Source organism: Cucumis melo, chromosome 4 (assembly GCF_025177605.1).
Source record: "Cucumis melo cultivar AY chromosome 4, USDA_Cmelo_AY_1.0, whole genome shotgun sequence".
NCBI lineage: Eukaryota > Viridiplantae > Streptophyta > Magnoliopsida > Cucurbitales > Cucurbitaceae > Cucumis > Cucumis melo.
The window spans coordinates 19789127-19807121 of NC_066860.1; the positions used below are offsets into that span (position 1 = coordinate 19789127).

General features: G+C 34.0%; 2 protein-coding genes across 6 annotated transcripts; both read right to left on the bottom strand.

Moving 5' to 3' along the window:
- Positions 1-465: 465 nt before the first annotated feature.
- On the bottom strand, positions 466-3601 carry LOC103499181 (protein FLUORESCENT IN BLUE LIGHT, chloroplastic). 2 transcript variants are annotated; one of them, XM_008462099.3, is made up of 5 exons: positions 3451-3601; positions 2791-2900; positions 2252-2414; positions 1472-1792; positions 466-854 (listed from the first exon to the last, which is right to left on the bottom strand). In XM_008462099.3, the coding sequence occupies exons 1-5, from the start codon at positions 3545-3547 to the stop codon at positions 652-654; spliced, it is 894 nt and encodes a 297-aa protein (XP_008460321.2). In that variant the 5' UTR covers positions 3548-3601; the 3' UTR covers positions 466-651. The 2 variants fall into 2 exon arrangements, with proteins under 2 accessions (XP_008460321.2, XP_016902525.2); XM_017047036.2 differs by having other exon boundaries at positions 2783-2900; positions 3451-3465.
- A 1309-nt stretch (positions 3602-4910) lies between these two features.
- Positions 4911-15046, bottom strand: LOC103499256 (peroxisomal (S)-2-hydroxyacid oxidase GLO4-like). Of its 4 annotated transcripts, none has more exons than XM_051083844.1 (12): positions 14880-15046; positions 14242-14391; positions 14036-14160; positions 13782-13828; positions 13610-13687; positions 13380-13504; positions 12893-12956; positions 12548-12610; positions 12232-12301; positions 11834-11934; positions 11316-11420; positions 4911-5261 (listed from the first exon to the last, which is right to left on the bottom strand). In XM_051083844.1, exons 2-12 carry the CDS (start codon positions 14382-14384, stop codon positions 5076-5078), a joined length of 1107 nt encoding a protein of 368 aa, XP_050939801.1. In that variant the 5' UTR covers positions 14385-14391; positions 14880-15046; the 3' UTR covers positions 4911-5075. The 4 variants fall into 4 exon arrangements, with proteins under 4 accessions (XP_050939801.1, XP_050939803.1, XP_050939804.1 ...); XM_051083846.1 differs by having other exon boundaries at positions 14226-14391; XM_051083847.1 differs by lacking the exon at positions 14880-15046 and adding an exon at positions 14607-14774 and having other exon boundaries at positions 14226-14391.
- Between the last annotated feature and the right edge of the window lie 2949 nt (positions 15047-17995).

The following is a 17995-nucleotide window of genomic DNA, read 5'->3' on the forward strand; positions in this document are numbered from 1 at the left end:
GCTATCCCATCAAAGTTTCTATGTAATAATATAAACCAACAATTTTGATGAATGTTTTCACGATAATAACTAAACTATTATAACTTGTCATTTTCAAAACTTCAAGATTAAATTGTTATCGACTAGAGTTTATGCATTAAAAATAATTTTTAAAAATTCCAAAACCTATTAAAAGTAAGAGAATTGTCAAATTTAACAAAATATTTATAACATATAATAAAATTTCATGATAGAAATTTTAAATCCTATCATTTATAGAAACTAATATATTTCTATCAATCATATTAATAGATAGTAATAAAAATCTATCGGTATCTATCATTTATGGAATTTAAAATCTTGTAAATATTTTAATTTATTTTACTATATTTAAAAAATATTCCTTAAAAATATATAAAATACTTTAAATGCAAAGCACTTTGACCAATATTCCCATGAAAAAAGAAAGAAAGAATGAAAGCACTATTTGGAAAAATCATTTAATTTTAATGGAATAAACATAGAGAATGACGCGATTCTTCAGTTATTCTCAACTCAACATCTACATACGAATAACTAATTCTTCCGCATACAAGCTACCAACCATGACGAACGCCTAGTACTTGGCTACATTATGAAGTAAACAAACAACAATAGATGGTTGCAAATACATCAATCTGTTTCCAGCCTTGCTATGTACTTGTCATAAAAGTAAGCAGCTTTTTCAAGATCGCCTAGTTCAGTGTAACAATCAGCGATTGCTCCAAAAGCTTCAGTATTTCCTGATTGTTCTCCTTCCCGTTCAGAGATTGCCAAAACCATTGAATGGTATTTGATTGCTTCTCGGTACTTTCCCTGCCTCTGCAGTGAAGCCCCTGCAAGATCCATTCCCAATTTGTGTCAAATTATTATAGTTGATGGGGGAAACAAAGCTGTGGAAGAAACACATGCATTGATCATCATAGGCAACATTCCTATTGTGAGCCATTTCTAGGTGCATAACCTTTGCAATTTGTATTAAAGTTCATTTTGGAAGGCTTTCGAGACAGGTCTTAAATCTCAAGGTCGGTTCTTCATTTGATACACAAGTAACTCATAAATCTTACAGAAGAAGGTTTACACTTCCTACAACAGAGATTTCCTCCATGAGAATGCATTTTCGCAGGGTCTTGTTGATCGGTGAAAAGCCAGAATGCAGCTTTTTGTACAAGAAGATAGAGATATAGGCTGAGAATTAAGGGTTCCATGTGGTGGTTTTTAAGGCCTTGCTTTTGTAGAAGGAACAAGAACAGGAAGCAGGTTACTGGCCTTAATTAAAGAAAAGGCAGAACTCTAAGGTATATTTAAAATGCACGTGGGTAATTTTTCCAAACAGCTCCAAACAAGATACTATTGATGTCCATAAGTGGGTGATTTTATTTTAACAATCAAACTGTGCAGTGTCTTTTAAGAAATATAAGAAGCAAGTAGTTAAATAAGAGAGAAAACGAACCTAAACCCCTAGCAGCCTTCTTTTCCTCAATTGGGTCCTGTAGACCCTGAGCAAGCTCAAGAGCAGTCTTAAACTCCACAAATGCCTTTTCTGGATCTTGATTTCTCAAAAAGTTCTTTCCGGACTTCAATCGAGAGATCAACTCCTCCTTCCTCGGATCAACAATAACTTCATTCTCGAGTATTCTTCCACCAACAGGAGCATAACTTAAGGTGGGAGCATAAGACTCAATCTTTGCTTGCCTTCTTAGTGCAGCATTAATCTGGCGAAGTTGTTCATTTAACCGCTTCAATTCTCCCCTTCTTTGCCGAGCAAGCAATCCTATTAAAAGGCTTATAAGTTTGACACAATTTATATTTCTAGTTCAAACTAGAAATGTAAACTTTTGACAAGATATAATGAAGGATAAATAATATCGGATATAGTAGAAATTAAATAGTGAAAGTGAAACCAAATTACTTATCATCCAAATTTTATCCAACCTTTTAGACAACTGCAATTGGCCATAAATGAAAGGACCAACAGTCTTTATCTGGCATTCAATGGGGACTTTTAGAGTGGAGTAGACTGCTTACCATTTCCCTTTTCACTCCCACCTCGTCAAAGCTTTTGTTTTTTTTTAAAAAAAGATGAAGGTAAAAAGTACAATGCTGCGCAGAAGGATCAAAAGCCAGTCTTTAAGTTTCTCTCTAGACTGCTGAGAGATAAATGCCTACACAAATGATCAAGTAATTACCGTCCTACATCGCAACAAATTACTGTCCTACATAGTAGTTTTACCTCCAACAGTGGCCCCTACAAGGGCGACAGCAAGAAGTATTGGCATATTGAAAGCAGGACTCTCAGCCTCGCATGTTTCAGCCATAGCTTTCAATGGTACGGAAAATGTAAAAACATTCGCCAAGAGAAACGCCATAACTGGAAATCTTGTCTCAATATTTCCCTGCCAAAGATAAATTTATTAACAAAAAACACCACCATGTACCAATGGCCAAAAAATTCTAATAAATATAACACAGTGAAATGAAATCAAACCCTAAAATAACTCCCATTACATGTTTCCAGTGCAATTCTAACTCTCGAAATTTCCACACAGGAGAGTCTCCAGATCATATTTTTATTTGGGAAATCGTAACAATAATAATCGTTAGACAAATGCAGAAGCAGTTCAAATCTTGATATAATATTTATATCTAAATACAACACTCACTAGGAAGTTCTCATTAACTGAAAATCTTAAAAAAAAGTAAACACTAGAAGTTATCACAATGTAATTCTACAAAACTCAAAACTCATCAGCAGGAAACTCACCATCATACCTGACTTTTTGTAACGGGCAAAGCATTCTGTATCTGAAGTGGTCTGACGACGCTTTCCCCACAAAATTTAACAAAATTGTCCACATTAAGTGCAACATGAGGTATTTTCCCTGCCACAAGGACAAACTGTTGTAATATAATTAAATCTACCTTGACCACTGTAAGCTTTTCGGTTAAATCACTGGTTGTTTCCTCCCTAATTAAAATTCAAGTCCACAAGTGAGGTGAGGGGAGTGTTGTGATATATATATATAATTAAATTTACCATCACCCACTACCTTAAGCATTTGGGTGGGTTGAATAGGTGATTTAAGACAAACAACACTTTAAAGTGGAAATGAAACGCAGAATTGTATTGAAATTGAATCCAATTTCCCCATTTTAAGTGTTACTCCAACGAGACAAAACATTAGTCAATTGTTTACTTGCACTTATACTGTAAAAGTTAACATTTCTCCTGCCAGATCCTAAGTCATACTAGAAATATAAGAACTAGTTTGAAGAATGGTTGAAAACCCTAATTAGTAGTGGAGAAATGGTGGGAAAATGTTGGTTCCGGAATTGAAAGAAACAAAAACCTGGAGCTAAAAGTTCGGGAGCATCACCAAATGGAGTAGACGGAAAAGGAAGAAAATTGTATGAAAGTAGAAAAATACTAACCGGAAACATGGAGGTCCCTGAATAAGTGATGGGAGGAAGGAGATCGCGGGGAATTGAGGCGGGAAAAAAAGCAAGAACAACGCATTGCCATCGCCATTTGCTTCGGATAAATGTAATGTTATTGTAAGCAAATTTCAGTGTGCGATATCTATCTTTATAAGCTGGTGTTGGGTTGATATCAAATTCCCCTTGTTTCTCAATGAAATATCATTTTTGCCACCCAATGTGTAATATTAAGCATTAAACAAAAGATTTGCTATGCCATTGCCATGGTGTGGTCTATGAAACAAAATTTTATAATGTGAACACATCCACTATGATCATAACAAAATTTTAAGTTTTACATTCAATAAACTTTTAAAGACTTTTCATTTTTGTAAACAGATTGATTATTGATTTATTGGACACAAAATCAAATCCAAGTTATGTTTAATTAAGTTTGAAATTTCAATCTTATGATCAGCACCAATGGTTAGTGTTTGCTTTCTTTCAGAAATTAGGTTTGCTTATATAAATTTAGGAACTATATTCTTCGTTTTTTATATGAAAATTTTGTCATTATTTGGTAAAAGGAAATTAAAAAAATTAAAATATCAAATTTATTAAAGTTTACACCAAAGACTAAAATTAATTTTTAAGTACAATAATGTCTTTTCCCATTTTATTGAGAATTAAAAAATGTTTTAATAAAACCAAATCAAATAGAACCAACTTAGTAGGAGTTAGAAGTCAAATGATTGAACTAAAAAAATATAACTTTTTTTTAGTAAAAAAAGAAAAGATTTACAAGCCTTAAAACAAACCTACAAATATAATATTAAGAAACTAGTAAAATAAATTAAAATATTCATAAGCTATAACAAATTTTTTTGATTCTATCAACGATAGAAACTGATAGACTTCTATCACTGTCTATCAATGACACCGACAAAAAGATACCAATGTCTATCAAATGTTTGTTATTGATAAAATCTAAAATTTAGTTATAACCTATAAATATTTTGTCAAATTTGCTATTTTTCACATGTATCAAACTACAATATCCAATCACAAAATAGGTTTTAAAATGTTGATATTATAGGATAGTTCAATTATATACTAAATTAAAATAAAATTTCGATCCTAATACTATTGAGTTTTATTTCACATTAATTCATACCATTCTGAATGTGGAGTTTAATTCTAATATTTTCCTTTAATCATAAAGTGTTTGAGTTTAATCCTAACACTTGCTATTAATCATAAAGTTGTTATAAGTTTAACTCTGATACTTTTCATTAATTATAAAATTAGACATTGTTGTTAACTTGTTGGTTCGAGTTGGTTTTTCTAAAAACAAAAACAGAAAAATCATTTACATAGGATGTCTGATTCAGTAGAGCATTGCCTTATCCATTGGTTCATGACATTATTAACACAAACTCTTCTTATTATATCAATTGATTCTGTTCTGCTGCCAATACATAAATGCAAACATATATTTAGCTTCCAAACTTTTAGCATTGCATACAGTACAAAGCCACAAGTTACCAAATATCTAATTTTGGAGTTACACACATTACAACTCCCATCCCTTTCTTCATTTTGTAAATCAGAAATGTTCATGTAGCAGCTAAGAAAACACATCAAAGCATAGAATGAAGCTTATCATAGTGTGTGTTTGTCCTCACATGGCTTCTAGTAATGTCTTTGATACATGGGCAACCAGAAAGTGTCATACTAATCTCTAACTCATTCTTCAGCATTTCCAACACTGTTCTTACCCCCCTTTCTCCCTTTGCAGCTAGCCCATATATAATTGGTCTCCCTACCTGAATTAACACGGTTCAAAATGTAATCAATCTCGATAATAAGATACTCAATACAGTTGTGTGACTATTTTACTTGTTAAAGGACTACTCGAAACATAAGTTTAGCCTCCATTTACTAATTATTTGGTTTTTAATTTTTAGTTTTTGAAAATTAAGCCTATAAACACTTCATTCACCTTTAAACTTGGTAGTTAACTCAATCTGTTTTGGATTAGAACTTGTTTTAGATTAGTACAAAGTTCTAATTTGTAGGAAAGTTGTCAATTATATATTTGAAGTTAGTGGCTATTTTTGTGGGGTTAGATTTGTGGAGTTTGTTGATGGTTTTATGCAGTTAACTAAGCTATTTTTAGCATATAACATTGTTATTGTTAGAATTAGTAAGGTTTTACCCTCAGAGTATTTTTTAAAAGAATAATATGGAAGATTTTATTTTCTATATCTTTTCCTTTCTTACTCCTATTATATTCTATTTATTCCCTCCCTTAGTACCTTTTATATTCATTCATAAGAAAAACAATAAAAACTAAAGTATCATGGTTTTTCTCCCGGTTCTCGGATTTCCACGTAAGCCTCATGTTGGTGTTAATTGCTTTCAATATGGTATCAAAGCAAAGCAATAACGAAATCCTAGAAACTAACCTAGGGGAAACCTAGATCGAAACTGAACCCGTCACCGTCGCTACCGTCATGGGAATCGGCGCCGCCATGGAGAAATTGCTCAAAAACCTATAGAAACCGCCAATCTACCCAACAGGAGTAGTCTCGCAGCCATACGTGCCGCTGTCTAACCAAAAAGTGACTCACGCGCCGACGTCGTTTCATCTCATTGCCCAGCCCATTCCACTCTATGCGCCATTGGATGTTCAACTGTCATACCCTTTCGGCCATCCGCATTCCCACGCGCCGCCTATGTTCTCCGGACAACAACTGTCAACTATAAATCTGTCAAATCTGTACAGTAAGCATCCACTGTATGTTGACCCTTTACAGCAACCGTTGTTTTCTGGTACCGAGATTGATCAACCCCAAAACAGATCGGACATTGAAGCGGGCAAGTCTTCGACGCATTCCAAACCAACCAAGTTACCAATGTATTCCAAGAACTCGATAACTTCATTCCCTAATTTACTGTCAAATTATATAACTGGCTCTTTGGGTTCGTATATAGGAAACTTTTCAGGTGAAAAATTAAATGAGCAAAAGTATTTCTCTTGGTCCCAATCAGTAAAGATGTTTCTTGAAGGTCGCCACCAGTTCGACTTCTTAACTAGAGAGACTGTACGACTCTGGAAAGAAGAGAACTCACTTATTTAGTCCATGTTGATTAATAGTATGGAACCTCAGATCTGCAAGCCTCTACTATATGCAGCCATAACAAAAGATTTGTGGGATACAACTTAGACCCTTTACTCGAAATGACAGAATGCCTCTCGATTGTTTACACTGCGAAAACAAGTCCATAATTGCAAACAAAGGGCCCTGGACGTGACTACCTGTTTTAACAAGCTCTCTCTCCTCTGGCAAGAGATGGATTTGTGAAGAGAGACAGTTTGGGACACACCAAATGACGGTAAACAATATGCTAAACTTGAAAAGGCTGACCGTATTTATGACTTCCTTGCAGGACTTAATCCCAAATTTGATACTGTTTGTGGTCGTATACTCGAACAATGACCTCTTCCCTCCCCAATGGAAGTGTGTTTTGAAGTCTGCCTTGAAGAGGATCGCACTAATGCCATGAGTGTACTACTCCTACCATTGACTTCGCTGCCTTTAGTGCTCGGTCATCGAATCATGATAGTGACAAGAATAAACCAATCCTTGTGTATGAGCATTGCAAGAAACAATGGCACACCAAGGATCAATGTTGGAAACTCCACGGTCATTCTGTCATTTCGAGTAAAGGGATAAAGGGAAATTCCCTTGATTTTAGACTCGGGAGCTACAGATCACTTGACAGATTCTTTGGAACAATTTATCTCTTATGCCCCGTGTGCCGGTAATGAAAAAATCTAGATAGCCGACGACTCTCTAGCCCCGATCGCTGGTAAAGGACAAATATTTCCCTTTGGCGGCTTTGCTCTCCAGAATGTTTTGCATGTTCCTAAACTGTCTTACAATTTGTTACCTATAAGCAAGATCACTCGTGAGTTGCATTGTAAAGCTATCTTCTTACCTGAATCTATTTATTTTCAGGACATAAGCTCGGGGAGGACGATTGACATTGTCCGGCATAACAGGGGACTTTACATTCTTGATGATGATACCTCCTGTAGTAGTTTATCTAGGGCTAGTTTACTGTCTTCCTACTTTAGCACTTCTAAACAAGATTGTATGCTGTGGCATTTTCGGTTGGGCCACCCAAACTTTACACATATGCAATATTTAGTTCCCCATCTTTTTTCTAAACTTGATATCTCTTCTCTATCTTGTGATGTGTGATCCGGGTTAAACAACATTGGGTCTATTTTCCCTCACATTCATATAAACCTACACAATCGTTTACCCTCATCCATAATGACGTTTGGGGTCCTTCCAAGGTCACCACCTCATCGGGGAAGCAGTGGTTTGTAACTTTCATTGATGACCATACCCGTCTTACCTGGGTCTACCTTATCACAGATAAATCTGAGGTTTCATCCATTTTCCAAAACTTCTATCATACTATTGAAACATAATTCCATACAAAAATTGCAATTCTTCGGAGTGATAATGGTCGGGAATTCCAAAACCATAACCTTAGTGAATTTCTAACCTCTAAGGAAATTGTTCACCAAACCTCGTGCACCTACACTCCTCAACAAAATGGAGTGGATGAGTGAAAAAACCGTCACCTTCTAGAAGTAGCCCGTTCCCTCATGCTTTCCACTTTCCTTCCGTCATACCTTTGGGGAGATGCTATTCTTACAGCAGCTCATTTAATCAATAGAATTTTTCTCGTATCCTCCACCTTCAGACTCCCTTAGATTGTCTTAAGGAGTCTTACCCCTTTACTCGTCTTGTTTCTGAGGTTCCTCTTCGTGTGTTTGGGTGCACCGCCAATGTCCATAATTTTGGCCCTAATCAGACCAAATTTACCCCTTGGGCTTAAGTCTGTGTGTTTGTTGGATATCCTCTTCACTAGCGCAGTTATAAATGTTTTCACCCGCCGTCCAGGAAATACTGTCACTATGGATGTTACTTTCCTGTTAGCCATCTTTAGGGGGAGAGTGTGAGTGAAGAGTCTAACAACACCTTTGAACTTATCGAACCTACTCCTAGTACCGTGTTTGACATTGATCCTCATCCCATAATCCTACCCACAAACCAAGTTTCCTAGAAAACGTATTACAAGAGGAATCTCAGAAAGGAAGTTGGATCCCTTACTTGTCAGCCGTCGCCTCCAGTCCAAGACTTCGAACCTCCTCGAGATCAAGGTATGGAAAACCCTATAGAACCTTGTACTAATAATACGATGAGTGAGAATAACAGGTCTGATGTTGCTGTCCTTGAAAATGTGGAAGAAAAGAACCATGGTGATGAGACTGAGGTCAAAACAGTAACAATGAAGCCGAACAGGGTCATACAGAGAAACTTGATGAGTATAATCCCTCTCTTGACATTCCCATTGCTCTGAGAAAAGGTACCAGGTCTTGTACTAAACATCTCATTTGCAACTATGTTTCCTATGATAATCTCTCCACAGTTTAGAGCTTTTATAGCAAGCCTTGTCTCTACCATAATACAGAAAAATATTTACACTACTATAGAGTGTCCTGAATGGAAGAATGCTGTATGGAAGAGATGAAAGCTCTTGAAAAAAATAGAACCTGGGAGATCTATGCTCTATCCAAAGGGCACAAAACTGTAGGATGCAAATGAGTATTGTCTCTCAAATAAAAAGCATATGGTACTCTTGATAGACACAAGGCAAGGTTAGTTGCAAAGGGATTTACTCAGACCTATGGTATTGATTATTTAGAAACTTTTTCCCTAGTTGCTAAGTTGAATCCTATTAGAGTCCTGCTATCTGTTGCTGTGAACAAAGATTGGCCTCTATACCAACTGGATGTTAAGAATGCTTTTTTGAATGGAGACCATGTGGAGGAAGTCTACTTGAGCCCCCCACCAGGATTTGAAGCCCAATTTGGTCAGCAGTTGTGTAAACTCCAGAAATCCCTATATTTTCTGAAACAATCTCCCAGAGCATGGTTTGACAGATTCACTACCTTTGTCAAGTCCCAAGGATACAGACAGGGGCACTCTAACCATACTTTATTTACAAAGGTTTCCAAGACAGGGAAGATTGCTGTTCTAATAGTTTATGTGGATGACCTTGTTTTGACTGGAGATGATCAAACAGAAATTAGTCAACTAAAACAGGAAATGGGTGATGAATTTGAAATCAAGGATTTGAAAAATCTGAACTATTTCCTTGGAATGGAGGTGGCCTGATCTCCGTGTCTCAGAGAACACACATGGAAGCTGTTAACAAAATTCTGAGATACTTGAAAAATACACCTGGTAAAGGGTTGATGTTTAGAAAAACAAATAGAAAGACCATTGAAGCATATAGTAACTCGGATTGGACAGAATCTGTTGTTGACAGAAAGTCTACCTTCGGTTATTGTACCCTTGTTTGGGGCAATCTTGTAACTTGGAGGAGTAAGAAGCAAAGTGTTGTGGCCAGAGGCCGAATACAGAGCTATGAGTTTGGGAATATGTGAGGGAATTTGGCTCCAAAAAGTCTTGTCGGATCTTCATTAGGAATGTGAGACACCGTTGAAGCTTTTTTGTGATAATTAAGCCGCTATTAGTATTGCTAACAACTCAGTTCAACATGATAGAACTAAACATGTTGAGATTGATCGACATTTCTTGATAGTGGACGCATATGCATTCCGTGCATTCCGTACATTCCTTTGAGCCAACAGGTTGCAAATGTTCTCACCAAGGGGCTTCTCAGACCACACTTTGACCTTTGTGTTAGCAAGTTGGGACTCATTGATATTTACGTTCCAACTTGAGGGGGAGTGTTAGAATTAGTAAGGCTTTGCCCTTAGAGTATTTTTGGAAAGAATAATATGGAATATTTTATTTCCTATATCTTTTCCTTTCTTACTCCTATTGTATTCTATTTATTCCATCCTTTATACCTATTGTATTCATTCATAAGAAAAATAATAAAAACTAAAGTATCGTGGTTTTTCTACTGATTTTCAGGTTTCCATGTAAACCTCGTGTTGGTGTTAATTGCTTTCAATAGGTATAGTAAGAAGTCATTGAATAAAAATATAAACTTCCCCGATTCTCTATTCTCTCGAATAAGGAAAAAAAAAAAACTATCATGAATTGATCTAGTGGTAAAAAGGGAGACATAGTCCCAATAATGTTATAGGTTCAATCTATGGTGGCTACCTACTTATGAATTAATTTTTTATGAGTTTTCTTGAAAACAAAAATCGCTTTTGTTTTCGGATTTGGCTAAAAATTCAACACTTGTACTTAAGAAAGATGCAATCCGTTATAAGAAAATCGAGCAGAGAGTTGGTTAATTTTCAAAGATAAAAAAATAAATGACATTTTAGGAGTATGAACAAGACCTTATTATTTACTATGTACTTAAGAAAGATGCAATCCGTTATAAGAAAATCGAGCAGAGAGTCGGTTAATTTTCAAAATAAAAAAATTAATGACATTATAGGAGTATGAACAAGACCTCTTGATTTACTATGTTAAGTTTATGAGTTACAACAAGTTTAGTTATCTCAATCTCAACAGTAGTCCCTTGTTATGTGCAAACAAAGTCCCAAACTAGTCATAGAGAAAGGAAATGAGATCGCAAGTATAGACTCTTTAGGTGGTTCTAGATGCAAAGCCATGTGAGTTTATGCCAAAAGTAGACAGCAAGTATAAGTTCCGTTGTTTGTATCATCTCTATCTTGGTTAGATGAACAAGTTGACCATTAAAACAAAACTAGACAATTTTCTATAGAAGTACGAAGTGAAAGTAAGAAACATGAATTCTATCATACATAGCCTAGAAGGTTAATTGAAAGTTGGAGAGCTTACAAGAACTGCCTGTGCACCAAGGGCTAATGCCTTAAAAATATCTGTTCCTCGCCTCACACCTCCATCTAACAGCACAGGAACTTTACCCTTCACAGCATGAACTATCTGCAATTTGATTTCTACGTTAAAAAACCTTCCCATACTCATTCTTATTGCTTAAAAAACGAGTTAAGAGATTATAGTAAATGGAAAAGTAGGCTAAATTTTGAAAGAATGTGCAAATGAAGGAAAGAAGATAATATTTTGCTATCATATATCACTTACTATGAGAAATGCATCATACAAGACACACTTGTGTTCACCAATTTGAAAGAATGTGCAAATAAACTAAAGGAGATAGCAAGCCAGAGCAAAGAAAGTTGAGAAAGAATATTTGGATGTAGTGATGCTTGTTTAACATTACTCGGTTCATCCTTGAGGGAACATAGGTACTGTGCAATAATTTTATTCTGAAATCAAGGTACCAGTTTGTATCAACATCTTTAGCTAATCATAAATTAGTAAGAAAAGACATTTACCTCTTCAAGAGCAGAAACGGTGGCAGGAGAAAAATCTAGTTGGCGAGCTCCATGATTGGAGACAATAATTCCATCAACACCTACTTCCACAGCCTTAATTGCTACAATTATGAACTGCGTTAACAAATTAAAAAAAAGGGCTATCCACGGACAATGGCACGACACACAAACCTGATAGAGACTGATTAAGAGAAAAGACGAAAGAGGGTACATTTACATAATCATGCATTTTCTTTCGGTCATCATATCGAAACTTAATTGCAAGATTAATCGAGGTCTAGCTTGCAGCATTTGTATTTGATGTCAAGATATGTTATTGCAGAACATTTCATCAGATAGGGAAAAGAAAAAGCTCATTTTCTGATTTTTATGTCTTTAAGACACAATTTTAATATTACCATCTTCATGTGTGAGAATTCCCTTGATCAGAATTGGCAAGCTAGTGATTGATTTCAACCATGCTACATCCTGTGGATAGTATGTGGATGGTACAATAACATAACTGAGTCAGTAAAATCATGCACATAAAAAATCATGCAAACAATACCTTTTAGTAGTAAAAGTTTCTTAAAGAGATCTTATTGCTATAGCTCCTTATATAAAATAGAAGTAGTTAAGTTATTGAGTTACTTGAAGAATAGCCACCAAAATTTAATAAATTTTTCATAAGCAGACAAGTTAGCAATATACATCATAACAGTTTATTGGACTTACTTTCCAACAAAGGGATGGGTCAAAGGCCTCATTAACAAAAGACTCTAATAACGAACCTTGATCCTGCATAAGATCACGAGTTAAGTTTACTATAAAATAAACCCAAAAACAGCACAATGTAATCGAAGAAAAATAACCAAATTATACTTGAAGCCAGATGTATGAATAACCAAAATTATTGGTCGAGATAACCGTACAAGCATGCAATTGACAGTATAACTAAACTATACAGCAGGAAATACAACCAAGTTGTACACCATGCCATGAATATAAGTGAGTTTGAAAATTTGTTAGATTAAACTAGTACTTACAAGATTCTAAATAGAAAATTTAAATATTACTCACAGACTCAACTTCAACTTTAACAGACAACAAGCCTTCAAGATTCTTCTGTGGTGGTGCAATCATCCTGCAAATTCATCCAAGTACTATTCTAGATGAGATAAAATCAGGGTACAGTTTACAAGTTTGATGTGAGATAAAGGAAGAATAGATCCTATCTCAGGACTTAACAGTCTCATACAGGAATATGAAGTTTTTCCATACGATGACAAACTTTAAACTCAGTAAAAGGAATGAAACGCATTAGATAGAAAAGAAACTATGACATGTTTAGAAGTGACTTTGACATTGATCAATTACTCTTGCTTAGAGGTTCTCAAACATGTATTTAGCCATTCAAAATGAATTTTGAAAGAATAAAAAATGTGTTTGAAAGTGTAAAATCAAACACGAAATGATTATAAATCACTTGAAAACAAATTATTTCCACTAAAATTACTATTCCTTAAATAACTTCCGAAACATGCCCTAAGATGTGAAGCATTGCTACTTGTTCTTTATATCAGCCTCCCTTCTACCAAGTCGAGGCGTATCAGCAGTCAGAACAATGGCCTTATATCCAAATCTCTCAGCTCTTTGTACTAGCAGAGTCGAGACATCACGCCGTTTGAAAACCTAATTACAGAAAGAAAAAAATTCAGTAACTTGCAAACAATTGGATTCCTGCTACAAGAAAAGATTGAAAAAGTCAAATGTAAGGGATAAAGAAGAGCCATTTACATATAATTGAAAGAAACGGATAGCATTGCAGCTAGAGGCAACTTCCTCCATTGAGTAGGAGGATGCAAGGGATAGAACCTACAAACAAAACCATTTAAATTCAAACACTAAATTGAATGACAGAAAGAAAAAGAAAAAAACCTTCCAGTCTAGTTTGTAGTCACATTGGTACCATTATAGTTTTTGCAGCCGCAGCCGCTCTGGCTGTGGCTAACTCTCCTGAAATAACACAAGAAAGAGTGGAATGAAAATCATATTTATTTTACCAACATGAGCTTACCTCAACTGACATCTATATGTTCCCGATGATAAGAGGTTTTGAGTTCAAATTCCCCCACCCCAAGTTGTACTTAATAAGACCTTTTCAAAGAAAAAGAAATAAAAAAGAAAACCATATCTCAACGAAGTAATCCACCATAGTTTAACCTTCATGGTATGCCAACTTATGAGAACCGGTTGGAGCAACCATAATAGGTGCAGAGATACGATAGCCCAAGATCGTTGTTGACATATCAATTTTACTCACGTCAACAAGAATTCGAGGTTGTATCCTGGAAACAATTGAAAATTATTAACAACGTATAGTATCACTTGTCATAGAGATTCACAAACTTACTTTAAATAAAGATTACGTGATTCTACAGAAAGCTTGTATGTTCTGCCTAAGTGTGTGCTGGTCCTCTGCTCCTCCTGCAATGTAATCGTAATACATTCTTGGAAGTGCCTGCCTAGCCAATTCTTCGAACTCATCCACATTCACTGGTTCAGTTGACATTTTAACCCTGATTAAATAGAGACAAGAAGAGAACAATACCGTTTTAGAGCTTTTAGTAACCATGAAAATCCATTCAAACAAATATCAGCCAAAATCGAGATCTCTACACCACAATGAAATGAAAACTCAAAAAGCATAGTTACAAGATCTTGCTCACATCAGTTCAACCATTGAACTGTACTCTCTCTTACTTATTTTAGGCAAAAACCCTAGAGCAAATACCTTGGATAATACTGCCTTAGTCTCTAAAACCATATAAATCCACTTCTTGAGGAAGGGAAGATAGAAATTTCCCAGATTCATCGCTGGAACTCTTAAAACAGAGGAATTGGGTAGCAAAATTAATATGATACCAACTATCCTAATGTATAATTCTCTTAGAAGGTGAAGTCTTGACATGACCCAATAAACTTGAGGCTGACATTTGATAAAGTTCAGTAATCTTCATGAGAACAAACTTAAGAAAGAAGTAGATCAGGGAAAACCAAAACTTACAGAAAAAGCAGGGCTGGCCGATTGAAGTCGGGAACTATAATTCAACTTTGTTTATGGGAACAGAAAAACATGTTCAATTGGGTGTTTACTGGAAGATCGAAGTGTAAGTATGTAAGATAATACATATTCATTTAGATATAAATTTGTGGACTTTGATGTAGACTTTTTTTACACTATGCTGATTAATATTAAATCTTTGACATATGATGGACAGCTGCCGCCGTCTTTTTATCTCTCTTGCTTTGGGATTCTTGAAAAGTAATGATAAAGAAAAAAGTTTGTCATTTCAATATTTCTCTGTTCAGGCAGATGCTAGGTTTTCATTTCTCCCTTCTATTCTTTTCTTTCTATCTTTCATGAAACGGAGAGCTTCAAGTTCTCAACAATAGAGTAAAGAAATTTGAAAGAGTATCGAAGAAAATAGATCAACACAGAAATTTAGAGTGGTTCAGCAAAAGCACCTATATCCGCTTTAAAGACTATCAATTCATTTTTATGCGAGGGATTACAAGATATGAAGAATGCTTTAAAGACTATCAATTCATTTTTATGCGAGGGATTACAAGATATGAAGAATACATGTGAGTGCTAAAACTTTTTCCTTTATAAAATGGCTAAACCAACTAAGAATTTGTTAGAAACTGATTTATAACTAATTTAGTTTCTAACTTGAATTAATTTTGAAGATCCAGCGAGGAAGTTGAGTTCAAAAATAATTTTTCTAACAAGTTGTATGTATAGCAAACCAAATTAATAGCAAAAATAGTAAAATTTAAATCCAATTCATGTAAAATCTATTATAGTATATATAAAAGTAGTATTGACGAAGAAGCTTTTTTTTGTTTGATTAATGTCCTTTTGTTTTATTAGTAGCAATTTAGTTCAATTTGCATTAGAATCTTCAAATTAATTTTATTCAAAAATCATATTAAAATTCACTACTTCTAATTTAGTTTAATGTTTTCAAATTCACTACTTTGAAAACATTAAACTCATGTATCTAATCTATAAATATTTTTAGTATAATGTTTTTGTTCAAACTTTTGATATTTTTTAAATTCATAATTATATGTATGATTTTTTTATTTCCTCTAAACTTTTGATTTCTCGAGTTTATAACTAATAGAATTTTTATTTGCTAAATCTATATCACTGTAAATAATGATTTTTCTCGATTAAATATAACCCAAGTAACTTTTATCGTTTTTCTTCGTTATTTATTCAAAACACAAATTTCCTCATTCTTATTGTCTTAGCATAATTGTTTCATGTAGAAGATTTTCTTCTCAATGGTCAATTGCTCATACTCGAACTTTGCACATGGGTTGATGATATAGATGTTCAAGTATGAAACAAAGTTGTTGATTTCTTTCTTAAATGTTTGTTAACGTTGTACACGTAGTTATAATTGTTGTTGATATTATGTATATGTTGTGGACGTAGTTATAATTTTTGTTGATGTTTTTCACTCTACCCCTATTTGTAGATGACTTCTAAATTTCCTTTTAATTTTTTTTATGTATATGCTGTGGACATCGAACGTTGAAAATACATATTTCTAAATATATTTGTGTCTTTCGTCTTCATGATATGTTTTTTTTATTTCTCATCAATCCCATGTTTCTCTTTCGCTCTCCTATCTCATCCATAAATTCATTTATCTAACATATTAACATTGTTATCCCTCAATCTAACTAAATATAATTCTAAATCGTTAATATTAATTAAGAGGAAATATAAAAAAATTGGTTATTTTTTATTTGCAAAACTATCATAATTCTATATTTTGTTAATATTAATTCCATCATAGGTTATAAATTAAAACAAAAACAGGAATTTAAGAACTAATTTATAGACAATTAAAACATATAATTAGTTAAATGCAAACATGAGTTCAACCAACTAACACTTCTACATACCTAAGAACAAGAGGTCTTAGGTTCCAAAAACATATAGTCAATAAATGTACGATTTATTCTACTGTTTAAATTTTCTATTTCATTTTCACCGTTTACGACAAGATTCTTTGAAGTTATTTCGTCTTCCTTATATTCGAAAATATTAAGATCATTTAAATGTCATTTTGACATGATTTAAATGATCGTTTATCATTGTCAATACGAACTTTTACCATGGTCAACGTGTACAATTGTTTAAATTTGAAGCTCTTTTTCCATCGTTTTAAAAAAAATAATACACGATCGTGTTGATATGATATAAATGATTGTTTACCATAGTTAACACAATCATTTAGCATGGTCAATATGATCATTTAGATTTGAAATCTTTTTTCCATTGCTTAAAAAGAACTCTAAGATCATGTGGATATGATCTAAACAATCGCTTACAGTCAACACGATCGTTTAACATGATAACATGATGAACATGATAGTTTAAAATTGTTTAGACTATGGTACACGATTGTTTAAAATTGTCAATACGAACTTTTACCATGGTCAACGTGTACAATGGTACATGATAGTTTAAAACGATCGTATACCATTTGTTTAGACTATGGTACACGATTGTTTAGAAAAAGATTACTCATATGCTTGTGGTCGATTAATCGCGTGTTGACTGAGGTATTTTTGGTATTTTTCATTTGTAAACCTGTGAGCTTTTTCCATTTTCAAAATTGTTCTGTAGAGGGTAAATATTTTACCAATTTATTATATTTTTTAAAGAACCCCTAAAATTTACATATTTGTTAAAGTTAAATTATGATTTTCATATTCGAATAAAGTATAGTTTTGAAATTTTAGTAATCAATGTCTAATCACTTTTAAGTTTACAGGACACTCATCTAAATGTATGAAGTTGCAAAATTGGAGAAAAACACTTAGAATAATGATATGAGCACTAACATAATGTTTCTATTTATTTTTAGTATAAACGTACCCATAAATGCATACATATATAACATCCACGAAATAATAGTTGCCACGTGCAAAGCACGTTTAAAAGATTAGTATCTAAAAAAAGCTCTAACCCACGAATAATAATAATAAAAAGAGCTCATCACTTAGATTTAGAAACCTATAGTGTGTATTGCCACTAATAGGTTTTCTGGTTGATAGTTTGGTTCAATTGGAGACTTGTACCGGAAGAACTTTCCA